The sequence below is a fragment of the Chaetodon auriga genome, chromosome 5 (genome assembly GCF_051107435.1).
Source record: "Chaetodon auriga isolate fChaAug3 chromosome 5, fChaAug3.hap1, whole genome shotgun sequence".
NCBI classification, from domain to species: domain Eukaryota; kingdom Metazoa; phylum Chordata; class Actinopteri; order Chaetodontiformes; family Chaetodontidae; genus Chaetodon; species Chaetodon auriga.
In genome coordinates, this window is record NC_135078.1 from 24666564 (window position 1) to 24693367 (window position 26804).

Here is a 26804-nt window from a genome sequence, read left to right on the forward strand (position 1 = left end):
TCATGATTATATCATTGCTCATCTCCTTTTTTTAATTGAAGCTCATTAAATGTTTAACCCAAATGTCAGGATATTTGATTAAGCACTCATAATTGTTTAAAGAAATTCAATTCACACAAAGAAAAGTATCATCACTGTACATTTCCCTCGCCTCAAAGTCCTCTAAATAATTTGAATATGTATTTATATTATAAATGAAGTAAAGAGATATGGCCCCCTTCACATCAATGTAATTACGAATCACAAAAAAAGTTTGATTCAAATAAAATAGGCCATTTGTACACAAGCAATTAACTGGTGCGGCTTTAAATAATGTAGCCCAGATGGAACCTAATTATAGTCGGCATGCTTTGATTCGGGCTTTCTGTCGGAGTATCACTCGGGGCGTCACTTTGGCTTTTCAGTCACCTAGCGTTTGTTTTGAAATTTGTGACAATCAGAGCCGATTACCATTTGTAACAGCATGCAGCGTTTGGTGCGAAGGGAAGAAAGCATGGCCCATAGCTATGGAGGAGTTTCCTTGTTTCCTTTTTAACAGCTCAAAACTCTCCTCCCCTGTTCCCTTACCTCACTGCACACAAATGATAACAACTGTGTGTGTGTGTGTGTGTGTGTGTGTGTGTGTGTGTGTGTGTGTGTGTGTGTGTGTGTGTGCGTGTGTGTGTGGGCGCATGTTGGATTGTTTGGTGTTTTGGGGGAGGGTACAGTGGGTATGTGCTACATGTGTGAGTGAATGTATGTGTGAGTGTGTGCCATCCATGAGTAGACGCTTGCAAGTGACGAATGTGTTTGTGTGTGTGTGTGTGTGTGTGTGTGTGTGTGTGTGTGTGTGTGTGTGTGTGTGTGTGTGTGTGTGTGTGTGTGAGAGAGAGAGAGAGAGAGCGAGAGCGTCTTGTACCAGTGTAGAGTCAGGGGGAGATCAAACAGTCAGTCAATTACCTTGAGAGGGCTCCAGTGGCTGTGACAGAGTGGAGGAGGCTAAATATCCAGGATCAAATACTCTCCTCTGCCTGTCACATAATGAGGCAGCCTCACCAGGCGCAGACAACACACACAGAGTGTTCAAACACAAGCCACGGGTTCGCCGCTGGACCCAAACTTTGCCTCGACCTGAGCAGAGAGCGCAGAAGGGGGAACTTTCACCAGAGACCTTGTTTCTATACCTGCCCTTTGCTGCATTACAGTGAGACCTCATCATGGGGCTCCGTCTGTGTGTGTGTGTGTGTGCGTGCGTGTGTGTGTGTGTGTGTGTGCGTGTTGCCTCACCTCAAGGTTACAGCCGTCATCATTCTTCTTGGAGAAATAATCTCCGTTAAGCTCGCCATTGCCTAATTTTAATTATAAACACATTGTGAAAGTAAAGAGTTTTTTTTTTTTTTTCCTGTGTTTCCCATGACAATACCCGCTGTTATGGAGCTCGCAGTAACATCATTATTGCATTTACAATAAATGAGGACATCATTGCATTTAGAATAAACTTTATTAAATTAATGCGATTACAAATGGTCTTGTTAAAATTAGCACACGCAACTTAATTGAGTTACAGTTAATGCAAGAAAGGGCACATACGCAAACACACAGGGTGCTTTATTTTCAAAGTTTGACCAATTAAACACAAGACGCAAGTTCTAATTAAACTGATTAAAAAGGAAGGGGCTCCTCGGCTGTTACGTCTTGTTTAAACAATACGTGAAATCAATTGCTCAGAAAAGGAACAAATAATCTGCTTATCAGTTGAAAAAGTTTTTCCAGTAAAGGGGCTGAAATCGAGGATGAAGTCGTGCTCATTGGCTGTTTATGGGATCACTTTACACGCAAGATACAGCCGGATGACACCTCATCGATCCCACCATCTTTTAAAGATATTACTTTGATTTGTGGCGTAGCTGAGGTAATTCTCTGCCTCTCTCTCGGTCTTTAGGGGCTAGTGAAGCCTGGTCATTGGGGTTCCTCTTCTAAATCAGTGGTCACATCTCAGCTTTGACAACATCCATTAGGTTCGACACACTTTGGCTATTAAAGGAAGAGTGGACGTAAGCTGTTAAAGGCCTATTTAGGACAGTGTGAGAGTGGGTTTATGTCTGTGTGTGTGAGTGTTGTCGAGGGGTGGTGGTGGTGGTAGGGGGGCTCCAGCATATAAGGGGTGGGGCTTTACACCAGAGTCATTGGAGGGACACAGGCTCATCTGCATATTGGCTCAGAGACGCCCCCCTGGTGACCCCGAACTGCGATGGGATAGGGTGGAGAGGCTGGCGGCGTTCCGGAGGAGTTCACCGCCAGTTCAGGGTGAATGAGAGAGCGCTGCCGCATTGATCGCTTCTGTAGGAGAAAAAAAAAAAAAGGACAAAACAGAAGTAAAAACACTAGTGAGGGAGAGACCGATGAGACGGGGAAAATGGAGGAGGAGGAGGAGGTGGAAAAAAGATCACAGTGCCTCAAATTGGATATAAATGATAGATTAGAGGTGTGAGAGGGCTGTGTCTTTGTTTTCCAGGGATGGATGTTATGTTGAGCCCTACACAGGTAGCGGAGTCACCGAGAGTGCTGGGTTATTGACTCCCATGATTGCTGGGCCAGTAAATTTGACCCAAGGCACTAACTGCAGTCGTCTTGCTATATAGCGCGTGGGGCAGTCCCTTATCTCCGAGTGATCGAGAACCCCCTAACATACACACAGCTTACACACACACACCAAATAAAACACGCCACCAGCAACTGAACTCAAGTCCACTCTCCAGCCATAGACCCCGCACTTACCCCCATTCTAACAATCATATACACAAACACACACGCACGTGCACGCACACCATCTCCATTAATGTGTCCAGGCAGGGGTCAATCTAATAAACACGGGGTCAGTGCGGTGGTCATCAGAGGCCTGTCTATGCTAGAGAGCCTTTAAGGTGCCTCCTAATTGTATCCCCGCGGCCTTCTAGTCTAGCTTTTTATAGCCGGTCGCATGCACACAGAGGAGAAGGGAGGGAGGAGAAAGAGGAGCAGAGGTATTTTTAATGTACTACTGATTTGACTCATCCAGAGGGTCGTGGGTTTCAGCCCTTTTCTGCTGGGACCGCTTGTTTTCATACCACCCAGAGTGATTTCGGATACTGAGCTTATCCGTTATTTTGTTGTTTTTTTTTTTTAAATCCTCCAGAGAAAATTGTAGGGAGCCATTTTAATTTCCTTATCTTGAAAACAAATGCAGGTCCCAACAAAAACAACAGTCTTAAGTGTGCAAATAAGAATTCAAAAAAGAAAACTCATTACTTCAAAGCTTTTATTCACTCATCCCTCTGTCCGTAAACACATGTAAATTTTTCTTAGATCCATCTATCAAGGGATGAAACTCTTAATATCATCTCGCGGCAAACCTATTCTCCCTCTGGGAAACAAGAGGGCACCTCAATATGGCTTCTCAAGTCCAGTTACAGTTGTGTTGCTAAGCAGCTGAGCTGTTAGCCAGCGGCGGCAGAAACAAGCCATTATCTGTTAGCGCTCTCGCTGAATGGTTAGTGAGCAGGAGTGGAGACGAGTCGGGCAACAGCTGCAGCTACAGCGTGCCCTCATCATCGATGCTCCGGTGCAGAGCCGAGGTGTGCTGTAGCAGGAATAGCTGGCGTAGGAGAAACATAGAAACTGCCATCGAGGTTGCAAGCTATCCAACTAAGAAGCTGGCCAGTGATACCCTAGCCCCTGAAGCGGACAGGAACCCGAGGCGCTTGTACCAGATTTCAAGCTCCAGTGTGACCCCAACTTGGGAACCGGCTAACCTGGAGGAGGTCAGAGGGAAACCCGGCACTGCTGCCTCCCCCCGCCACCGCCGTACCACCTGATATGCTCACGAGTTACCTCTCTGCAGCTTGTGTCCTGCCTATCCTCAATCAGCCCTTTAGAATGAATGACTACCGCTCCACTGCGTTCGCTTAGTGCGCCCATTGTGCATAACTCTGGTTCTGTTGGACGGCCTGAGAACGAAAGAAGGACATGCAGCAGTGTTGATTATCAGGTGTCCGCTTGGATAACATATTAAGGGTGTCCCACTGGACTAGTAGGTCATAGGCTGTCATGGCTCTCATGCATAAGGCCTTAAGCTTGCATGGAGCAATGCAGTGCGTTGTGGGAGTGGACAGCCGTACAAGCCCAAACATCTTCTCTAATGGTGTTCATTTATTTTCACCTTTTGTGTTGTCGCAGCATAGGATGCAGAGCCACTCTCATTAACAGTGATGGAATATTCACCGTGCTCTGTCTTTGCCTGCAGCTTCACACTAAGCAAATGTTTTACGAACCCTGCTAATGCTCCTCTTTGTGTGTCTTTCACATGCAGGCACAGAGAGGCACGAGCTGACCTCCTGGATGAGTTTCAACTCCATCTTCAGGTTCTTCAGCGAGGTTCTGGAGGTGAAAGAGGATGAGGAGGCGGAGGAGACCTCCAACACTGTCACCACACGCAGCAGCTCCCTCAAAAGCAAACACCAAGATTTGTAGGAGACCAACTGAAATGATTCGGAACAAGAGGAGAGGGAGTGGGGCGGCAAGGGATCAGAGGGGGGCACTGCAGAGAGGGAGGCTAAGGTTCCAGGTCCTCTCTGCTGTTTTGTTTTCTTTCTCCTTCCTCTCCCTCTGTAACCTCCCTCCATCTTTCTGTCCTCACTCCTCTCCCTGAGTGTCCTTTCTCCCTTCCAGCCCTCCCTGGCGCTGCACACACACAGCCTTGTTGTTAAAAGACACCAGAGTACGGGGTCACCGTGTATACATCACAATAACGTTTTGCGTTACTTCTAGATGAGCGCAACTGTCAAAGCAATATGGGCCTGAGTGTTAGCGCTTCCCGTGGGCTGTGGCCTGGCTGCGGGTACGGGCCACGGCAGCAGAGATTAAGGCTGACAGGCGCTGTGCACAATGCGCCGTGGTGCACCTCTAATTGTCCTGACATCAGCCTGAACTGAGCTAATGCCCCGCCTGCCCTCCAGTCTGCACTGCTCAGTCTCTCCCTCCTCTCCCTCTACCCCCCTGGTCCTAAAGCCTGAGCTGCTTACCCCGAAATCAGCTCACGCTCTACGGTGTCTTCTGCTGAGGTTCGATATCATTTCAACCTGATTAGTGCCGATCTTTTTTTTTTCTTTTTTAAGCCTTTGCCCACCACAAATGTTTTTTTGTTTTTGTTTTTGTTTTTTTTAATAAAAGTGAACACACGCTCTTCACTGGTGACCATTTGTTTTGTTTTATTAACAAAGGGTGTTGTTTTATGACTTCTTCATTCTCTAAACTCCTCCGCACATGCAGTCAGCTTTTAAACCTGACTCTTCTCATTCAGCTTTGTGTAAAATGTGGCTCTAACCGTGCCATATATTTCTGCCATTGCACTGCTTATGATACAAGATATCTTTTTTTTTTTTATTTCTCAACTTTGAGCTAAATTTGAATGCAATGTCTCATACACACATTCACACTATTTGATTTTTAATATTACACCAATACTTCTCAGAGCTCTAAGTGTCCAGAGTCCATCTCTCTGTGTTTATTATAAATATATATCTTTTTTTTTTTTTTTTTTTCAATTTGATATCCTTGAAATGGATGCCTCCGGATGATTGAATGTGATGAAACAAATAAAACAAACACAACCTGTGCTGAATATGGAAAATTCGGGACACTGAGCATATTTAAAATTACTTAAAGTCAGGCATCAGAATGGGTTTGAGGGATATCTCATTTTAACAGGAGCCAGAAGTCAGCTCACAACACTCATAAAGCCTCAATATATCGCCTTACACATGTCAGGAAATCCAAGATTTCAATATTATTCTAAGCCTGAATGATATTTCCTTAGATGTTGGAGAAATGTAACATATCCATTCTTTCCCCCTTTTTTCCCTCCACCCAAGTACTCTTCTTGTGTACTTAGAAGTGACAAAGTCAGCTCCCTGCTCAGCTGCACATAATCTGACTACATGACACAAACATGATAGAAAATTTTCCACAAGACTGGTGTGTTTTATAAACCACTCAGGGCTTAATGGAATACATTTCTAATGTGTCATGACATTAGTAAAAACTCAAACCGGATACTAAATCTTATGATACCTTAGACACGTTCTCAAATATATACTTTTCTCTCTTTTTTTTTGTACTTCAAATAGTTACCATTGTTTAACTTTTACACTGTGAAATCCTGCCTCTCCTGCCTACTGTGTATATGGTTTTAAGGCTTTTGTGGATTATCTTTCTGCTGTAATGAGACAACTGTGGCTGATGGTTGCAGGCCTAATTTCCTTTTAATTTGATTCAGATCTCTCCAGGTTTCAGCAAAGAAGTTGGCTTATTATTTGATTTGATGAGTTTCGTTTCAAGATACCATTGCTCATCTTTCTGCTTTTCAGCTACAATCAGTTCATTTTTCACTCCATAATTTGTATATTGTTGCCTTAGGAATAAACAAGACTCTGTTCACTGTTTTTAATAATATCCAGCAAGCCATATGTGAATGGAACTAAAGATGTAAGAGCAGCCTAAATCCAAAGCACAGTCTGCAAATAAAAGGGGACTAATTTTGCCAATTGTTCTTGAAGACATTATTTTTTGCAGATGTTTATATGTTGTATTGGTTAAAGGAACACGCCTTTCTGTTTTATGGCGGTATGAGCCTTTGGATTTTATGAAACCACGAGTGTCCTGCCAGGTCACATATTTTTCTTATATTCACAAACGTTTGTCTCACTCTCTTTTGATCCATTTTGGTTTTAAACCGCCGTCTTTAAAAATGATTTCTAAGTTTCTGCAACGGTCATTTCTGTACTTTTACATGATTGAGTTCATTTTTGGAATTAACCTATTAAACCCGTCGAAAGCAAATAAAATGAGCTTCTGCATCTTCTTTCTTAGACTGCACACATTTTCTTATTTCATCATTGATTTGTTTACATCCGTTTTTGCTGTTTATGGTGTCCTCTTTCTTCATGACCGCTGAAGTGTTTCACTCCTGGCGGCGCAGAGGAGCGCACAGTGGGAACAAGTGGAAAAACCACTGACTCAGATGTCAGTTACAGAGAGAGACGTGGAGCACCGAGTGCAAGAAGACCTGACTCTTCAAGTCACGGAGTCCAGCCGAGACGGGAGAGCAGCTAACATCCACTGGCTGCCACACAATCGGCCGGTGTTAAGTGGCTTTTGTCCGGTTTCCAAACTGTTACCTTTAAAGTTAAGCGGTAAAAGTTTGAACGGTTGAAAATGTAAAACACGTTCTGCACTCCGAAAGAGAGCAATATCTTTAAAGCGCTTCCACCGGCAGTAAGAAGTGTGTCAAGCAAAGGAAAACAAACTATAAACAGTAATTCCCCTCTTTTTGGTCATTAATTTTGGCAAAGTGAGCTCCCCCCCCCTCCTCCTGCAACTCAGCGAGGTTTTACAGCATCATTTGTTTTCACACGGTGAAACCGATCAGGTCATTAAACGCCCCCTCAATAAATCTTTAGAAATCTTTTCCATTAACCCCTGAACAACAAGTGGAACCAGGCGAGTCCCCCTCACACCGTGTCAGGCCGCTGATTAAAGAGAGGCATTCAATCACACACACACACACACACACACACACACACACACACACACACACACACACACACACACACACACACACACACACACACACACACACACACACGTGAATCAGACTCAACTTTCTGTGTTTAAAACTTCCTGAGGACAAGACTGCCTGTTCTGTGATGTTGAGAGAGGGGAAAAAAAAAAATCTATTCTTGTATTAGCGAGAATTTAATTAAATAACCTGCCTTCTGTCCAAAGCAGCGATGTAGTGGCGCCATAAATTATGACCTCCAGTCAGTGATCATCAAAGGCAGACGACTAATACACAGAAATAAATTACAGATTCGTCCAGGAATGATGTGCCTTGAGACGTGTTCTCTATCTAAGTCTATTTTCACATATTCCACGGCACCATTAAAGAAACTTTAGGTGTTTCCTTCGGTTTGCGCGCGCAGAGGAAACTTTGCGTCAACTTCTGTGATCCCATTTACCCTGAAGTGATTCTCCGAGGCTCCCGTGCGTTCACATTGATCACTCGTGCATCACTTTGTCACATGTAGCTGCCTCCTAACTCATAAAGACAGCGATGATCTCTTCATGTCTACGGGGGGTGGGGGGGCTGGTTTGGAGGCTCCTAAAAGTCCCGGGACCCTCCAAGCAGGGATCCCCAAAGCAAACGAGAAACAGTGTGTTGGTGGTGTTTCTCGCTTGAAGGAAGCGCGGTGGATGTATAATAGGTATGACTGATTTGATTATAGGTTTCACTCTCCCTGCTTTTGTCGTCAGCTCACGGTGCAGACAGTTACAGACACCGAATCGTATCTTCAACGGAAAATAACATCAGCTGCGGAGCTTTGGGATGAAACGCAGCCAGATGGGGGGGGGGGGGGCTTGTGCTGTAATGATAGATTTGGGGAGGAGTGGGTGGGATCCTTGACATGAAAAAGTTGGGGAACCCCTGCGCTGCCTCAGTCTGATATTTCAATTTTTTTTTTAACTTTAAGAGAGTTGTTGTCACGCTTGCTTGCTCCGGCCCGCTCTCATATGCACGCCATCCCTGCAGAAGATGAACTCTTTCCAAAGGAACCAGGCATTAGGCAAAGTTGGAATGTCACCCCTCTGACAGCCCCCCCCTCACACACACACACACACACACACACACACACACACACACACACACACTCCTTCAGCACTCCTCCAGCGGATCACTGTCAGATCACTATTTGCATAATTATATGCTCAGCTCAGAAGAGAAAACTAACCCCCAAATTTTACGGGTCAACTAACTGCAACAATCAATGTTTTATCGGGTATACTAAGGGAAAAATGTCTTTAACAATCATGGTGGAGGAACTCTCTTTCTCTCCCTCTCGCCCCTTCTCTATCAATTCAATTCAATTACTTTATTGGCATGACTGCTTATCAGAAACAATATTTCCAAAGCAGTTTGAAAAAATGTAAATTCACCCCCCATCCTCGCCTCAAAAAAGAGCCAACCAACCCCTCTCCTCTCAGTGCGTGAGCAAATACTTTTTCATCTATTGACTGGGGGAGAATGTCTGGCTTAAGCTTGGAGGTGCATTCAAGATTGTATCCCTTCTTCCCTTCCCCTATTCTGCCCCTCTTTTCTCCGCCCGGCTCTATACTGTGTTTTCCCTCCGCAGAAGAGGTCTTTAATATAGGGCCTGTATACCAGAGCACAGAACCCACTGGCCGGTTTCGTTAGACATCATTACATATTCATTGACTTGCAGAGAAACCATTTAATCCAGTGGAAACAACTCTTCAATCACCTCTCTCCTTCTCTATTCTAATAAGGCCTCGCGGGCTGAGACAACACTTGGGGCCGCAGACATCACGTTTAGGGGAGAGTGTGACTGGGCTTTATTCTGCAGGGCCAGGAAGGTGAAAGATGCGGGTCTGGGCACAGGTGTTGCACCAAGTGGGCTCCCCAAGTGGGCTGCTGGGGGCTCTTCAGGGTTGTTAGAGTCCCCGTAGAAACATGCATAAACAAACTTTAATTTCTATCTGTTTAATGATGCGAATCATTTGATGTGCGACGTATCACACGTCATATATATTTACATTACAGCGGGAAAACGCCATCACGAGTTCTTGAAAAAAAAAACAAAAAAAACTTGTGTAACAATATCCGGAGCTTCCTCTCCTCGCGCGCACGCACACGCGCACGCGCACACAGTCACATATAGGATGACCCGCTATTCTTCTACCTTTGCTCTCACCTGTCTTGGGGGCTCCTGTGAAAAAGGACCATCATAACCATAATGTGTGGAAATATGCAAAGCGAAGCGGCTATCCCAGCAAAATTGCGATTCCCCAGGTTATTTTAAGAAGAGCCAGGCTTGTAGAAAAATGCCTTTAGAGACCAGAATCGCCAAGAAACACAACTCGGCTGAACTCCATGGGAATATAATATGAATATTAGCGGAATATTCTGGTGGCTGTTCGCTGGTATTTTCTTTTCTCGGCTTTGCTGTCTAATACTTCTAAGTAGCCACTACATCAGCACCGTGGCCTAATGTGTGTGTGGTGCGTGCTTGAGGATCCTGGCATATAATACTCCGATTGTGGGACAGCTGTTGGCAGAGCCGTTTTACGGTGTTCAGTCCATTTGGCTTTAATAGCAGCTTTCAGGCGGACCGCTACTCTATCCCCTCACCGCCCCCTCAATTACACCTCCTCTGATACTCTGCTGGCCTAAAGACTCCTGCAGTAAAAAACACCCTCTGAAATGCAATACATTTGAAGAATGGGCTCTGACTTTTAAGATTTGGGGGTATACTCTGATGATTTCAGGGAAGCGATGTTAGGCGAGCGGTGATGAAGGAGGGAGCAGGGGAAGTATAACACAGCTCATTGGCCTAGTTTAACAGGCCACCGACGACTTACTGGGGAAAATTGGTCATTTTGTCTTGATGAATGGCAGTCAGGATGAAGGGTAGGCCTGTGATCGGGGCCTTTCTCAGGCTGTAAAATGTGACTGGATATCTGAAAACTTCAGGCCAATAATGTGTGTTATTTAGCACTCTGTAATTTGTCAAATTTCATGTCGTTTCGAGAAATGCCAATTTTAATTACACACATCTCTCTCTCTCTCTCTCTCTCTCTCTGTCTCTCTCTCTCTCTCTCTGTTACTGTGTCTTTGTCTAAGTTATGCACACTTAGCAAAACAAAAACCAAAAAAAAAACTTTTCATGTGAGTGTCTGTCTGCTAGTTTTTCTTCATGATCTGCACAGAAAAAGCTGAAGGAAGTGTAAATTTACTGCTGGCAGATCTCAGACTCACCTCTAAATTACCCCTAAATTTATTTTTTTAATATATTTATTCGTTTTCCAACGAGTTGCTGCAAAGGCCTTTTAAAATTTCCCATCGATTTAAATACAACAGAGGACAAATATTTCATCACGAATAAAAATGCACATGAACTTTTTTCTCTGAGCATAAACTTAAGTTGATATTTCTATTTCTATTTCTATAATACCATCTTAATACATCGCAGTAAAATAATGTAATTATATATTCTAAAATCTACATCAGACAATATATGTCCTATTTTAAAATCTAAATGTATTATTTAAAACGTACATCTATTCACATCTTAACAGGAAAGCAACAATATTAATTCCATTAAAACGGAAAAAAAAGGAAAGAAAATACATTTAATAATTTTAGTCCTTGATAATCTGTTGTCATACAGAATGTGTGTGAACAACGTTTGAATGGCTATAATTTCAAAACAACGATTACATAATAAAAAATTGCAATCGAAAAAAGAGGTGGTTGGAATTAATAATAAGATAATCCTACACGAAAATAAAATTCGCAGTCTTTATGGAATTTTATTTGTAGTCTTCTCAAAGTTTACTGAGAGTTTGTCTGGAAAAAAAGAAGAGAAATTTTCATCGGAAAGTGGCTCATAGCCCATTTTGTAGCAGGAAAACAGATCGATTCTCCTTATAAACAGTTTTATTAGCACTAACAACGACTCCAGAAGTTTACTGTCATCCATGCAGGCAAATTAAGCGCACAGTCTCATTTTAAGCGTCCATAATAAATGGAAGGAAGTCGACTGTACGTGAAACAATATTTTCTTGCACTTAAAGCAACGAAATAATGAGGTATTTCCAGAAATCCTTCAAGTACAATCCTCCCTAAATCAATATCACATTGGAGTTGCTGTGATATCGATTAGCTGGCGGTTAGAGGAAAGGCCTTGACTTACACTGCAAAACAATGGAGCCTTTTAACGACTCATCAGCCACATATATATAAAAAAAAAAAAAAAAAAAAGAAGAAAGAAAGAAAGAAAAGAAAAAAAACGTAAAAAGTTATTGCATCTGACAGAGTGTTAAATGAGTCAGTATTCCAGTTTAATTTTCACTTCTTCACTCACTGCTGTTTATTCAGGTATTTTTGAAATAGTTTAAAATAAGACAAATAAGTCAACATCAGGAAACAACATCAGGAAAATGTGGCTGATTCAGATTTCTTTAAAAACTTGCTCTGAAGTGAAATTATCACGACTTCAAGGTTGATTTTACATCGTCAGAAAAGCAAACGACCCAAAAAGAGTTCAATCAAGAGGGAAAGCTGCGTTAAAACAGCTGTTTTTGCAGTGTAACTCCTGAACTAAACCACGCCATAACCCACCGTCTCCTCTCTTAAAATCTCTGAAAAAAAATGAAAAAAAGAGTGCAACGATATTAAATCACACATTATAGATGAGTTTCATCATGTGGACGCAGCCCTCCGAGGATAAACACGGCAGTGCGTGCGCTAAGAATAAAATCCCAGTTATTATTACTGAGGGAGCGGCCTTTCACTGGCAGCACCCTGCATCCTCATTACATCCACCCCAAAAAGAGATGAAGGTCTAAATGAAGTTATTGCCATCCAATGAACTCAAATTAGCTGGGCCACACCATGACAGACAGCTCGGGTGGAGGGGGGGTGGGTGGTGGGTGGGGGGGCTTGGAGGAATATAGGTGCTGGGATTGGCAGGTGTATGTTTTGATGTGCATTTCATGGTTTGCAAGGCCCCTTAAGTGAAGTTGGGTTCATTTTGAATCTCCGTGGTTAAGCGAGTTAATATACTCGTGTTATTAAAGGGCCTGCAGTCACCTTGCAGCCTGCTCTGTGATGCCTCACCCCTCCCTCCCATCCCGACGGCTTAGACTTTGTTCCCATCTTTTTCATTTCTTTATCAGCCATTCAAATATAACGTTTCTCTCCCTCTCTCTCTCTCCCTCCCGTCCACAATCTCTCCATCCGGTTGAATAGCTTTCTTTCTTGTCGCTAAGGTCCTCATTGTGTTAGCTACCTGAGTCAGCAGGGAGGATGAAAAGAGGAGAGTTTGACGGAGGAAGGACGGGAGGAAGGGGTAGTTTGACATGCAGGGAGGGAGACAGAGGCGATGATAGGCGAGCGGGGCCCTGTGAGGAGTTGAGTGAATTTACCTGCTCCTCCGGTGGCGAGCTGTGTGTGTGTGTGTGTGTGTGTGTGTGTGTGTGTGTGTGTGTGTGTGTGTGTGTGAAGTTAACAACACAGCGGCCAACTCTACTTTATTGCTGTTTATCCCTGCAGCAAAAGCTGTCAGGCGGTGACAGATTGGCAGCATCTCTAATCAGAGCCCTCTTCCCTTCTCTCTGGGACCCCCCCCCCCCCCAACTCATTCACTTCTGATCTTCCACAACTGGATTGTTACTAATGGCATTTATTCTGTGGGTGATACATATAATGCACACATATATAGAGAGAGAGCAACTTTTCATTTTCACTATTCAAACAGTGTCGAGGTAGGTTTCATCATTAGGTATTCAGTGAGATGCTGTGAGTATCTGAATATCTGCAATATTATTAAAAAAATACAAATGAAGAAACAGAGTTTGGTTATAATGACACAAGATTAAAAAGTATTTTTCATGTAGCCAACTTGGAGCAAAACGCATCAATTGCAGCTAAAACAGGGGAATTGATGCTTTCTTTGGAAACAGCTATTTCAGTCTGATTACAATAAAAAAAAAAAACGTATCCAATTAAAACTCAAATATTTTCTAGATTCTGCAGAATCTGTAACAAATTAAATGCAGCTCGTTGCAGGCGACTGGGGTGCAGAAGCAAATAAGTTCACAATGACATCGTGTTTGATCTGAAAATTAGAAATACAAGTTGTTGTTTTTTTGTTTTTCTTTTTGCATTTTATGGATCAAAAAGATACATAAAACATCATATTCTTTGATCTGTTACAGATGAAATGCACGTTGTTTATGTATCGGCTGCTGACCGTGCAACCTCTGTCCACAGCTATATTTAATATTAATATTTATAGCATTATAAAACTACTTCAATAAATGATCCAGAAAGGTATGCTCTTACCTAAACTTTCGACCCTCCATAACTGCGTGTGCATGGATTTTTATTATGAACCGAGATATGTGCGTGCGTGGGTGCGTGTGAGTGTGTGAGTTAGGGGGTCTTGATATTCCTCACACGCACACATAAATGAGGACTGTCAAATAAAATCGGCCACCACAAGAACTTCAAGTGCTGGGGAAAAAAAAAAAATCTTTACAAAAGCACGACATCCAGCCTCAACTGGCCGGGTCTCATGCAGGGCCCGCGGAATAAGAGTGGACCTAAAGCTATATTTCACTTAGAGCCTTCAATGGGATTGGTGCTTATCTCGCCAACACAGCGCTGCTGACCTGTAGGCTGCTGCATCAGAGGTGTGTGTTTGTGTTGAGGTGTTGACCTGTCAGGGGGGACTTGTTAGGACTTTAACTCCGACTGCTGGCGGTCTCCAGACATCCGGGGGTGGCATCGATTTGAAACTTGTCCTGTCTAATTTGATGATAACATCCAGGCTGCCCCGCCGCAGCACCATGGACAGCGCACTGTCTTGACCTTGCCTTGCTATCAAATTACCCCCGTCTGGGCCACGGTGGGAGCCCAGCACCAAGTTTACTATAGGCTGAGAGAGAGAGAGAGAGAGAGAGAGAGAGAGAGAGAGAGAGAGAGAGAGAGAGAGAGAGAGAGAGAGAGAGAGAGAGAGAGATTTGCTTCTTTCACCAAAGACAAATCTTCTCTGAAGCCAGTGCTTACACTCTGTAATACTGTGGTAAATCAAGAAGAGGTTGGCGGTTTACATTGGCTGTTGCGCCAACCGCCTATGTAAACAATACTAAGTTACATTTACACAAAGACTTTATTTGGTGCTTTTTTTTCTATCCATAGCTGTATGTCTTCCCACAGTTTAATACCCTATAGTCAACTTAAACTCTACTCCGCTAACTGGATGTCAAACTGAGCGTATTTAACATAGAGTGATGTAAGAACTGAGGAGGGTCACCTGTCCTAAAGTGAAGAGGAGGAGGAGGAAGTATTCATACTGTAATATAAAAATACTCCTTTCAAAGTAAAAGTCCTGCATTGAAAAGGGCATTTAAGAACTGTAAAGTAAAATGTGCTCAAAGTAACAGAAGTAAAAGTACTCAATTCAGAAAAATGTGAGTGATGCTCTTATATATGATATCACTGCATTACATGAATTAATGTGTAAGTAGCATTTTACTGTTGCACTTGGTGAAGGTGGAGCTCATTTGAGCCATTCTGGGTAGTTCAGCTTTATTTTATTTATCTGTTAACTAGTCATTTAAGATAAATACATGCAGTGGACTGAAAAGCTTTTCCCTCAGCTCCATCCCGCCACTGCCTTTCTCCACTCCACATATTGACAGTGAGAGTTTGTGAAGTATGTTTAAAGAACATCCAGAACATGTTTTTCAGGTTAAACGTGCAAAATGTAACATTTGTGGAGCAGATTGAAAGATTTCATCCACTTTAACAAGTCGTCCCAGTATCAGCCGTTCTTCCTGCACCGCACAGGCCTGAAGTCAAACCCAGCAGAATACGTTCAGTATGTGGACGCCGCGTGCGCGTCGGTGCATGTCAATAGATGCTGAGCAAAGAGAGAAAACAAGCAATTTATATTTTGCAAATCTTCTCAGAGTAGTTACACCCTATCAGCTGGTGCACATACTGTGGTAACAAGTTGATTTGGGAACCAGAATGTCTAAAGTTTGAGAGAGAGCCCAAGGCAGTGACGGGAGGAGGATTTACTGGTGGAGAAAGGGAGGGAGAGAGAGGCTGTTTGATGGAGCTCTACAGCTTTGAGACAGCTTGTTAATTAAAACCCCAAGAGATGAGGCTCTGCAGCCACCGTCCATATCAGAGCACTGCTAACTATACTGACAGCAAGTTACTTAACAAGCGAGCGCCTCAATCCTATACCACAGGTTTTATCACAGGCAAGCAGTGAGATATTTTAATTCGTTAAAATCCCACTGTGGCGGTGAAATATCTTGTTTTCTACTTAAGAAATTATGACAAACCTTCGTATTCTCTGTCATTCCAGGGATGGAGCCCAAATGGCTGCTTATGCTTCAAAATCCACACACCGGCTTAAATGTGGCAAATTCGATTAAGGAAGGACAGAAAGAGATGTCAAAAAATGACTGAATTAGTCTAGACATAGGTTGGGTGGTATTAAATTCTTAGCTTTATATTCAGACATTGGAATTATTTCCAAAATCAAAGTAGCTTTCGATTTGAGAGAGGCAGATAGGCCCCGGTGCAGATACAAAGAGGCAACATTAAGTCAAAACAAAGAGGCGACTGTGCGTTTTTTTTTTTGGTGAATGCGTTTTCTGATCAATTTCAATCGAGGTCATCATACGCTTTGTCCCCATGCATTATTCCACCTTAATTGAACCCCCAAACCCGCCCTTTGCCTGCGGGATCTCTGAGCAATTTCAATTCTATATGCATGTGTGAGATGATGGCTTGTTAAGTCGAGGAAAACAAATACCAAGAGAGCCTTACTCAAACACTCAAAATGTATGACGGGCCCATGCCCATTGTTCAAACAATAATTGAAATGCTGCTTTCCTCTCTCCCCCGCTCGCTAATAACGTGTTAGCCAAGTGCGGGCCAGCTCATGTAAATAGCAGGAAGAGGAGACGTGGGTTCGGAGGGAGTGAGGTGAAGCCTGGCTGGGTTTGTGTCTTCTGGGGGGCTTCAGGTGGAGAAGCCCCGTATACAGTACAAGCGGACCTGCTGTGCCACACCACCCAGGATCCAACGGGGGAGGAAGTGTGACCGTGTGTGTGCGTGTGTGTGTGTGTGTGTGTGTGTGTGTTGGAGGGGGTGTCTAGAACAAATGGATAATACAGCTCCATCAACAATGAAACCTTGTCTGTGGTTGGATTGTTCTGCAAACTCGAAGGTCACAGTAACTTCTGTGTTCATAACTTTGTTCCTCTCTCCTCGTCTCCCCGCTGTGACAGCCACTGAAGTTCCCGAGCACCTCAAGAAATACAAAACGCATCATTCTCTTGTTATCAAGAGGATCACCTATAAATATTTACCGAAATGAGCCGCCACACTCCAAAAAAAAAAATCCACTTTTAATTCCCTTATAAAATTTAAAAGGCTCTATATTCTAATGCTGGAGTTCACATTTGTATTTCAGATGTCTTCACATGAGGACGAGATGAAGCCACAGTGAGGAAAAGAGCCAAAACCACCATTCACAGCCCACATGGGCTGCACTTACACTGTTTATCTTCGGCCACATAAGAGGAAGTCTAGTTTCTGGATCTGTCGAGTGATCCATTGGCAAATTAAAACATGGTTAAAATACGTGATTTCCTGTTGTTGATCATCACAAAGCAGCACAACCACCGCCATAATCTAAAAAACGCTTTAATTCTCTAGAAAAAAAAGAAAAAAAAAAAAAGATTCATCTTTGTGCTTTAGTTCCCTCAAACGACCGCATCTTGAAATAATTTACAGCCTGATATTGTTTCAGTTATCATCACAGAGCCTGAGTCGACGGGAAAGGTGAGTAAACTCGATTTCAGAGTAAAACGCCTGCAGAGTTTGCTTTTCATTGCAGAAGTGGCTGCTTCCAAATGCGTGTAAAGTGCGCGTTTCTTTGTCATTGACTGCCGTATTAAGGCCCCTGCACCTGATCTGTTTGTGGCTGGTCTGGGGCCACGGCGCTTTTTAAGACAGCTGTAAAAGGCTCTCCAAGTCTCCAACACATTCATCAACGTCAGACACCGACAAGCCGCTATTTAGTGAAAGTGTAACTGCAGCAGTATATCTTAGAGCAGAGTGGGCCACTCAGCAAACAATACAATGGACTTTTTCCTCCCTTGGTTGCAACTAAAACAGATTATAAAAAGAGACAGATGATCGTTGGACTGTTTAAAAAAATGAGAAAAATGCTAAATTATATAAAGGTCATTTTCGTTATTTTTTTTAAATAAATTCTAACGTGAATAATACGCTTTGTTTTGCATCAGTGCACCTAAAGCAGCCTTTCTCAGCGCCAGCATGTGTCAGTATGCTTAACAGTCCATTCAAAAGATATTCTGCAAAGCCGAATTGTTGCTAAATATTTGTGCTGTATGGATTTTAGTCGAACTGAATTCTCTGTTGCATCGTCAGATTAAGTGTGCCTGCCTTTACTTAAATTAATAAGACATTATTTGTTTGAAAATGGGTAATTAAATTCCTTTTATTCCTTTCAACGTAATTTAGATTTGAATTACTGTATATGTTCTGCAACGTTACATTGCTTAAACAAACAATTAATTATCTAAAGCTCAAATATTGCGCGATGGTCTGTGCCACTATCAGTTTACATTAAAATTAAATGCATTACTGATCGCTGGTTTTAATCGATGTGATTCCACAGCTTAACAAAACAAACAAAAACGTCAGTCGACACAGGATAATGCAATTAGAAAACTCCCCCACTATTCACAGCGGTGGAGTTGCATGAGAGTCATTTGCAGCTGCTGAAATTCCTGGTTTAAAAATGGCTTTGGAAAAGCTGCTCTGTGCGGTGGACTGAGAGCAGAGCTGAGGAGAGAGAGGGTATGAGGCGGTTCTTGTGTCAGAGGGGTCCCACAACGCAGAGCGCCATCTAGCAAACAAAGGTAGAAACAATAATAGCACGGAGGGTCTGAGGCGGAGAGGCTGCCTTTACGCACACGGCGCACAGGGGCGCAGAGGGACGCCACAACAAAGCGCCGCGGTTTAGCGCTCTCCAACCCGAAAAACTTTATGTATCATGCGTGCAGTTGCGCGATCCAAGCCGTGCCATGCCTGCTATGCAAGTTTACCATTTGTACAAGATGAATCCAGCCCGAAGCAATTCATTACTGTGGAGCGTCTACTGCTTCTTTTTATTTTTCCACCACATCAAATTTTAATGAGCATCCGAGAGGTCAAGATGGCAAAGCAGCTGATCAGTGGTCAAGCTGAAAATGGGAGAACTTTTAATGTCAAAGTGGGTGAGGGAGGGGGAGGGCGGCAGGTGACTCCCCCTCTTGACAAAATCAATCGATACTATCACTTTCAGGCTCCATCACAGCGTTTTACTGGGGATGCGTATGTGTACCACGCGCAAACAATACATCTTCTGTCGAGCGCATAGTATATTATATATATGTGTGTGTGTGTGTGTGTGTGTGTGTGTGTGTGTGTGTGTGTGTGTATATATATATATATATATATATATATATATATATATATATATAGAGAGAGAGAGAGAGAGAGAGAGCTCTACTGCTACTGAGGGGTGTTAAGAGGTGTGTTATGACCAGACCCCCCCCCAACCCCAAACAAAAAAGGAAAAAGTGGAACCATGTGTGTAAAACGGTCAGTAATATCCCTCCAACACTTCTCAACCACTCGCAGCAATCTTCCCTACTCATCCTCACCGCAGCCATTATTTCATATACAAAGACAGAACCAAGTCGTCTGAACTGTAACATCATTGCTGGTAATGATGGTGCAATAACAGCAATAGCAGTTACAGCCACATACAGTATGAGCACTAATAATGATAGCAGTGGTAAAAGCTGGATCGCGAGTATAGGGGCACAAGCACTATTAGTGCAGCAATCAATGCAGAGCTATATATCTAAAATGATCCAGCCTCTCTGTGCCTCATTCAGCCGGCGGATACTTCTTGTTATTGTTTCATCTTAGCCCACTTTATTACCCAACAGGTCAAAAAAAGCTTTCACCGTGTGTTCATCTTAAACATGCTGTAGAGTGAAAAGCTTGCAGAATCCTGGATAATTCAATTAGTGCACCTAGCCAGGCTGAATTAGCAAACGCATGCAATATTTTAGGGTTGTTTTTTTTTTTTTTGAGGTTTGAGAAGTAACATAAATCTAAATCAACAATTTTCACATATCACTTAACGCATGATACTGAGGTGTAATAATGCTAAAGACAACATGTGAGTGATTAGTCGGCTTTTGCAGTGATGTATGAACCGAGGTGTCAGGGGCAAAATTTCTCATATTCGTTATCTTGTCACTCGCCCCTCGACAACCAGCAATTTGTGACAATTTTCGCTCGGTTAAGGCGTCCAATAATCCCCCCAGCCTCCATACTGCAAATAAAGTTTACACTGCATGGCCACACTTATAATAGGCCACTAATATAGTTTTAGAAATAATTATAATGGAATTGTGGCTCCTTCCACTGCAATGTACCTCACCTAATTTTATTATATATACATAATGATGAAATGATAAATGTGCGTGCGTGTGTGTGTGTGTATGTGAGTATGTGAGTGTGTGAGTGTGTGTGTGCGTGTGTGTGTAGACCGATGGATGGTGACTGTGCCCTCGAAGTAAATTGGGGTATATGCACGGCAGGAGAGTGCATTAATTGATTTATTAATTAATGTGAAAATACATTTGCAGTTTTATTACATGTTCTGCCACTGTGTGATATTGTTTACATGATCTGCTAATCTGTGGTGAGGAGCCTGAATGTAATCAGCAGCTGGTCACTGGTGATTTATTACACTAAAAAAAAACTGGGATTCATAGAAAATGAGATAATCTTCATAGAAAAATATATAACAAACATTTCAGATATTAGTGCGACGTCTACTGCCTGTGGGGATTTTTGTTTGTTTGTTTGTTTTTTTCTTACTTTTCTAAGAACTGCATGGCGTTCAGTGTGTCATTCACTTGCTCTGTACAGCATATCCACATACCATTATATTCATAGTTTTCAGGTTTTTTCTTCCTTGATATTCTGCACTATTATCAAAATTGCAGTATATAGCCTGGTAATCAGAAAATTATAGGCTTGCTCCATGGCAAAGCCCTGTTTTGGTGCTCTAAAGAATCCCTTTAGGAAGGTTTTCTATCTCTTCAGCGTGATGGTTCTGTAAACAACCCCGCGAGAATACATGAAATATTCCACATCAGCAGCATTAAAGGAACTTTCTGACAACCACACTGGCCTCCTTAGTTGAATTAATCCAGTATTTTATTTGCACAAATCAGAGGGAACCACTGGGAGGACCTTGGAAAGCCCTTCTTTTGTACACCTAAACCTCTATGATCCTCCTTGTTGTCCTCATGTTTTATTTCTGCAGCATGTTCTGCGGGCCATGCCACAGTACTGAGACCCCACCTTCCTTATATACCCGCCGCCTGCGTGGAAAGGAAAGAGTGAAGATGTGACGGGGCGTATTTGAAGTATGACGAGCTTTGTGGTCCACTCCTTTTCATTCCCTTGCCTCAAATATACGCCCGCTTTCAAATAAGCCTCTTTGGCAATCCCATGCCGACCCCCCCAACACACACACCCCCTGCCACCTTGACATGAATGGGCGACTGACCTTTAGGGCCGTGTCCACTCTGCGGTCCAGTTTTATCCAAATAAGCCTTCTTCCCCCACCCTGCCTCATACGGTGCCAGCAATTCTTTACTGATATCATCAGCGGATGCAAATGAATTTGGACGGGGTGGGGGGTGCGGGAGCGGAGGGGGTAGTGTTGGTGGTGTAGTCATGGACAAAATACCACACTGGCTGCAGAATGCTGCATGTGGAGAGATGGGAATATTGAATACCCCGCCACCAGAACCATCCCCGAATTCAATATCGCAGAAAAAAATACACATTCCTATTCCAGAAATATTGGCTGTGAAATACCACCAAGAAAAAAAAAATCGCCATTCAAATGAGATGCGTTTATTTCTGCATGGCCTTTGAAGAGAGGAGAGGGGTCGTGTCACTCAAAAGAAGGAAAGGGCCACTCCGTTATACCCCCCCTCCTTTTTGCTATCCCTCTCTCCCACCCTTCCCTTCCCCTCTTCTCTCGCTCCGACCCCCACTCGCTCTTCCCCCCAACACACGCAGGCGCGCACGCACGCTCATTTTCACTATAGCACGCTGGCTTTGGGGGCGACACAGAGGCTAGATTAGAGCTTTGCTCCTTTAACAAGGGAGAGGAGGCACTTCTATAATCACAGCGGCGGTATGTGGGGCCACAAAGAGTTTGCAACCACAGGGCGACTGGTCTTCTGTAGAGTGGTCCAAGCCGTGGGCAAGCCAGAGAAATGCTCTATCCAACGTATTACTAGGATCAAAACACAGTGGTTATAGTGCGTGAAGAGGTTATTAACCCACAGAGCAGAGCAAAAGACCACTTCTAAATCTCCACGCAGCATAACCCTGGCATCGCCTGACTTAAGACAATTCACCACGTTAACCAGAGCACACCGCGAATGATCAAGTAATTATTTAGTATGTAAAGAGAGCAATACATCCCTTGTTGACGATTTAGAGCGTGTGTCTGCACCACTCCTGGCACCCCCTCCCTCCCTTAAGCACAGCAGTGTAACATGGACATACAAATTTGATGGATGGTGCTGAGTAAGATGGAAAAAAGACATGTATTTATCAACATGCCGCATGTCCTCTGAGGTGGCTGAGAGAGAGAGAGAGAGAGAGAGAGAGAGAGAGAGAGAGAGAGAGAGAGAGAGAGAGAGAGAGAGCACCAAGCATGGAGGCTAAAGGGAGTCAATGGGAAACCTTACGACTGTAAGAAGCGGTTCCCCGTGGTACAGATGAAAAATACCCTTCAATGCATCGTTTCAGTCAATCATAATAGACCTACAGCTGCTTCTCGGAGCAATCCAGGTAAACACGGAGAGCAGCAACACGAGCTGCGACTCTGACAGTAAAACAAGCCACAGCACAACTGACTAGAGAGATGGATAACAATGTTTCAATGCCTTTCTGTCCATTACTGACCGTTCAGCAGCAGCCTTGTGCGCAGAGAAATATTCGCCACGCTTTACTTCACGCACACAGCTTTAAACTAATCACATTTGTTTGTGATTCGAGTTTTTTTTTTTTCTGGTATTTTCCGATAACAACTTCATGAGTATCTGCACAAATGCACTCAGAAAAAAAATGAATTATTCTACCTCACAAACGGAGGCTTTTATCATGCCATAGTAAAGCTGATATAGTAATAAAATATAAACGGAATTAGTCTATGAACCAAATCCCTGGCAAATGACATTCACATGTGTTTAGTGGAGAGGTTGGATACCTGCTAAAAGCTTGCCAATCTATTGTCAGTGGATAATATAGCAAAGGACTACAGAGGGTATAGGCTCAGTGGATTATATCTTTACAAGCATTATTCTGCCTGAGTGACTGGCTGAAAAAAACCGCACAGGCTACAACAAAGATTGGTCAGGCATGAATGCGGCCTGTGTGTTTTGTCTTCATAACATATTAATCCATCAAACCATGAAGTGGGGACTATTTGAGCCCTATACTTTAATGAGATTCTTTTTTCTTTAGATTTTTTTTAAACTTAAAAGCAAACTTCAGAGCAGTTAGAAAAAAACTCCACATGCAAATGATGCAGATATTGTGGTCAAAACTTTTTTTTTTAATATCACCTTTCTTTCTATTTATTTATCTATTTTTGCATATAATGCACCGAAAATGGGTCACCGATAAATTCTGTCTCAGCATTGATGTAATTGCAACAAAATGCTGCTGAGTAAAAATTGAGGAGCTCGCTGACTGCGGTGGCACAGTCACACACCATCTGGAGTGTATTAGAAAGAGAAGCCGTAAATATTGCTGAAAAGCCCAGGCGTTATCAGGTATGTAAGCCCGGGCCTTGCTGCGTGGCCTCCCATATGTTGACATAATCAGACTGTTGGGATGTCTATTAAAACGTATCTGAATTTAATAAATGAACACAGTAATTAAATTGAGTTTGTTTGTGCGGATCTCGCAGTGACTCTCAGTGTTGGTCTGTTTACATTTTTGGAGAGGGTGGATTATTATGGGATGAAATGCTGCAGGGCTCAGGGGATGTTATCACAGCCTTGAGGTTGCTGTTATGTTTGGACCATAAGCAACAGGTTAACCGTCTTCAGCTCCAACTTTCCCCGAAATCCCACCAACTTCACAGCTAATTATCAGACGCGTCGCCGTTAATGATTATTAAGTCGCTTTGTCTTTTGTAATGGCATCACTTCGGCGCTGAGAAGCGAGCACACACACCCTCTCAAACTTGACAGAATGAATTAGGAGTTCCTCTTGAGCTGCAAACGCTCTGTTACATCCGACTCACGCTTTTCCCCTTTAAAACCAAGCATTTCCCTTGTGACCATCCGGGTCTCCCTTTTTTCTGGTAGGTAGTGTGATTTATCCCACACGGCATTAATGTATGTGCGCGCGCACGCACACGCACACAAGTAAACACTTCCATTCGTGTGAACATGGGTCCATATAGTGTACGTACATAGTACAGCAGCGAGAAAAGTTTCACTTTGGACTTTAATGCCACGTGCTGATTAATTTCTTGGTGATGACAAGCACGCACGCACACGCGCACACACACAAACGTAGACACACGTCCATCCTCTTTCACTTTTCACGTATATATCCCTCCTCCCCTTTTCTCTCACACTTCTCTCTCTCTTTCTCACTCACTCCCCCTGGCTTTATCCGTTTCAGTCCGAGGAACACACAAGAACCCTGTGCAAAAGAGACACACACACACACACACACACACACACACACACACACACACACACAGAGGAAAGAGAGAGAGAGAGAAGAAGAGAAGAAGAGACATTGAGAGAGAGAGAGAGAGCGTCAAAATGAGCCTTACTTTTTTTCTTTTCCTGCCGTGAATCTTCATCCATCCGTCGTTGACAGAGCTTGACTTGATCCAGCCACTTCTTCCCCAGTGCTAAAAAGTCTGTGGTAGTGCGCTTTAATTAATATATTTCTGGGCTGAGTCCCGAACCCAGAAGCTTTAGAGAGGGAAGAGGAGTGCAGATTGAGACATATTGAGCCCGCTTTAAAAGGATCATTTCATCATGTGGGAGGTTGGGACACACAAAGTTTGGACCCGTGACTGGCATTCCGGAGAGACATGCATATTTTAAAACAACAAAGCAAGACAGAGACCGGGGGCCCCGGGGTGGGAGGGGAGAAACTTGGAAAGAAGTTACTATCAGATGAACAGCTGTCATTGTTGGACCAGACTTGAACGCGTATTAAGATATAGTCATCTGAAAAAAGGAGCTTGTCCAAATAATGTCATTGCTACAGCTTGTATCACTCATTCAGATCTTTAAAGTTTTAATTTATTACTTCAAACATAAATGCTACTTTTTTTAAAAAAAAAATATTAGAACTGTAAATCATTTATAAATATAAAAAATGTGTTTTGTTCCAACAGCGTCATCAAGCCTGTTTTATTTTATTCCACAGATTGTGCTGAAGTCCCAAATGCGAGATTTAATAGAAAACTGTTGGACAAACGTTTTAAAGGTAAAACACTTTCTGCACTGGTGACACTAAATGAATCCAAGCCTCCAAAACTAAGTGGAAAAATATTGAGCTATCATTAACTTGGAAATAAAATTAATATCATTTACCTTCTCATAATGAAGCTGCAGAATTTATTTTTATCCTCAAATATCTAAATACCAGCAGTTAAGGTTGCAATTTAAAACGTCTCCCACGTCTATTTTGTCAAGTCACACACAATTGTACGTATCTCTCCCCAAGTAAAGCCAGTGTGCTTAGCGCTGTCACTTCTGCACAGCTTTTACAACATCACTCCCCCCCTTTTTTTCTCTGCTTTACTGGACGGTTTTCTCTCTTGTGCACGGGCTCCATTCGTGCAAAAAGAGTGGAGAAGGCATAAATAAAAATGTGTTGGCTGTGACGAGAGATCTGTCCGCTGGAAATGAAGGGCCAGGGGAAGAAGACAAAGGGGGGAAAATGCATGCAGTGGTGTAGAGCTGGATATCTCTGTTAGTTGTCAGCGTTTAGTCCATGGCTGTGGAATGCTAATGAGTGAGGTCTCTCTCCCTTTTTTTCTCCCTCTCTTTCTCAATCCCCCTCCTCCTGTCCACCCCCTCCCCCCCTCCACCCACCCCCCTCCTCTCTCTCTCTCTCTCCCTCTCTCTCCCTCTCTCTCCCTCTCTCTCTCTCTCTCTCTCAGGGAGAAAAAGCGGATCGATAGCTGACCCGATGGTTTTGGCCAATGCTTTATTTATCTGGCCAGGCAATGATATTATCAGCCTTGAACGTTATATACAGCAAACGTCTTCCTAAATCAACACAAAGGGATCCGCTTACACAGCGATCCGGGCTTTCTCACAACCACCTCTCTCTCTCCCCCTCTCTCTCTCTCTCTCTCTGCCAGTAGCGCGCACAAACACGCGTACGCACGCTGGTTGGTACACGCTTTTACGCACGGGCATGCAAAGAACGCGCCCGCACACATGCATACAGAGAGACCTCACACATATATAAAAATCCTACTATTGCGTTCGCACAGCTTTGACAATCGTGACAAACTTGCGTGTGTGTACACACACACACACACACACACACACACACACACACACACACACACACACACACACACACACTTGTGCGCGAGGAGGCGTCCCCGGGAGGCGTCCCCTTATGTTACATTCACAACTAGGGATATTTTATACCCCGTAGGACTGGATTTGATCCATGGCTTAAAGGTTGCCTATGAGGTCCGCGGACAGATCTCAGAACAGCACACTGTAATCATAAGATATGCCTCTCTCCATTGACTGTGTACAGTCAATACAACAGGAAACCCGGGCTGTTCGCTGAGATATACCTCAAATATCTCCCGGGAATCCATTTAATTTTGGACATTTGTCCTCACTGTGCCGTTCCCAGCCATTTTGCAAGCTCGTGTGAGTGAGGTGCGTGGTAGACACGGCGAAGCACTTGTTGTCCTGTGTTGTCATCATTTTTACGCACAAGACAATATGAGAAATAAGCCGTGTCATACTTCAGAGGGCCCCCCATTCATACACGG

General features: G+C 43.3%; 1 protein-coding gene and 1 long non-coding RNA gene across 2 annotated transcripts in view; one reads left to right on the top strand and one right to left on the bottom strand.

Moving 5' to 3' along the window:
* arb2a (ARB2 cotranscriptional regulator A) overlaps nt 1-6877 on the top strand; it is a 150989-nt gene extending 144112 nt beyond the window's left edge. Inside the window, exon 11 of the mRNA XM_076731617.1 lies at nt 4328-6877. Within this exon, the coding sequence (XP_076587732.1) occupies nt 4328-4488 (161 nt within the window). The 3' untranslated portion in view covers nt 4489-6877. The remainder of the gene's footprint in view (nt 1-4327) is intronic.
* On the bottom strand, nt 1325-25798 carry LOC143321322 (uncharacterized). The gene is made up of 3 exons (XR_013077214.1): nt 25372-25798; nt 24597-24741; nt 1325-2319 (listed from the first exon to the last, which is right to left on the bottom strand). It is a non-coding gene; the product is annotated as an uncharacterized LOC143321322 (long non-coding RNA).
* Between the last annotated feature and the right edge of the window lie 1006 nt (nt 25799-26804).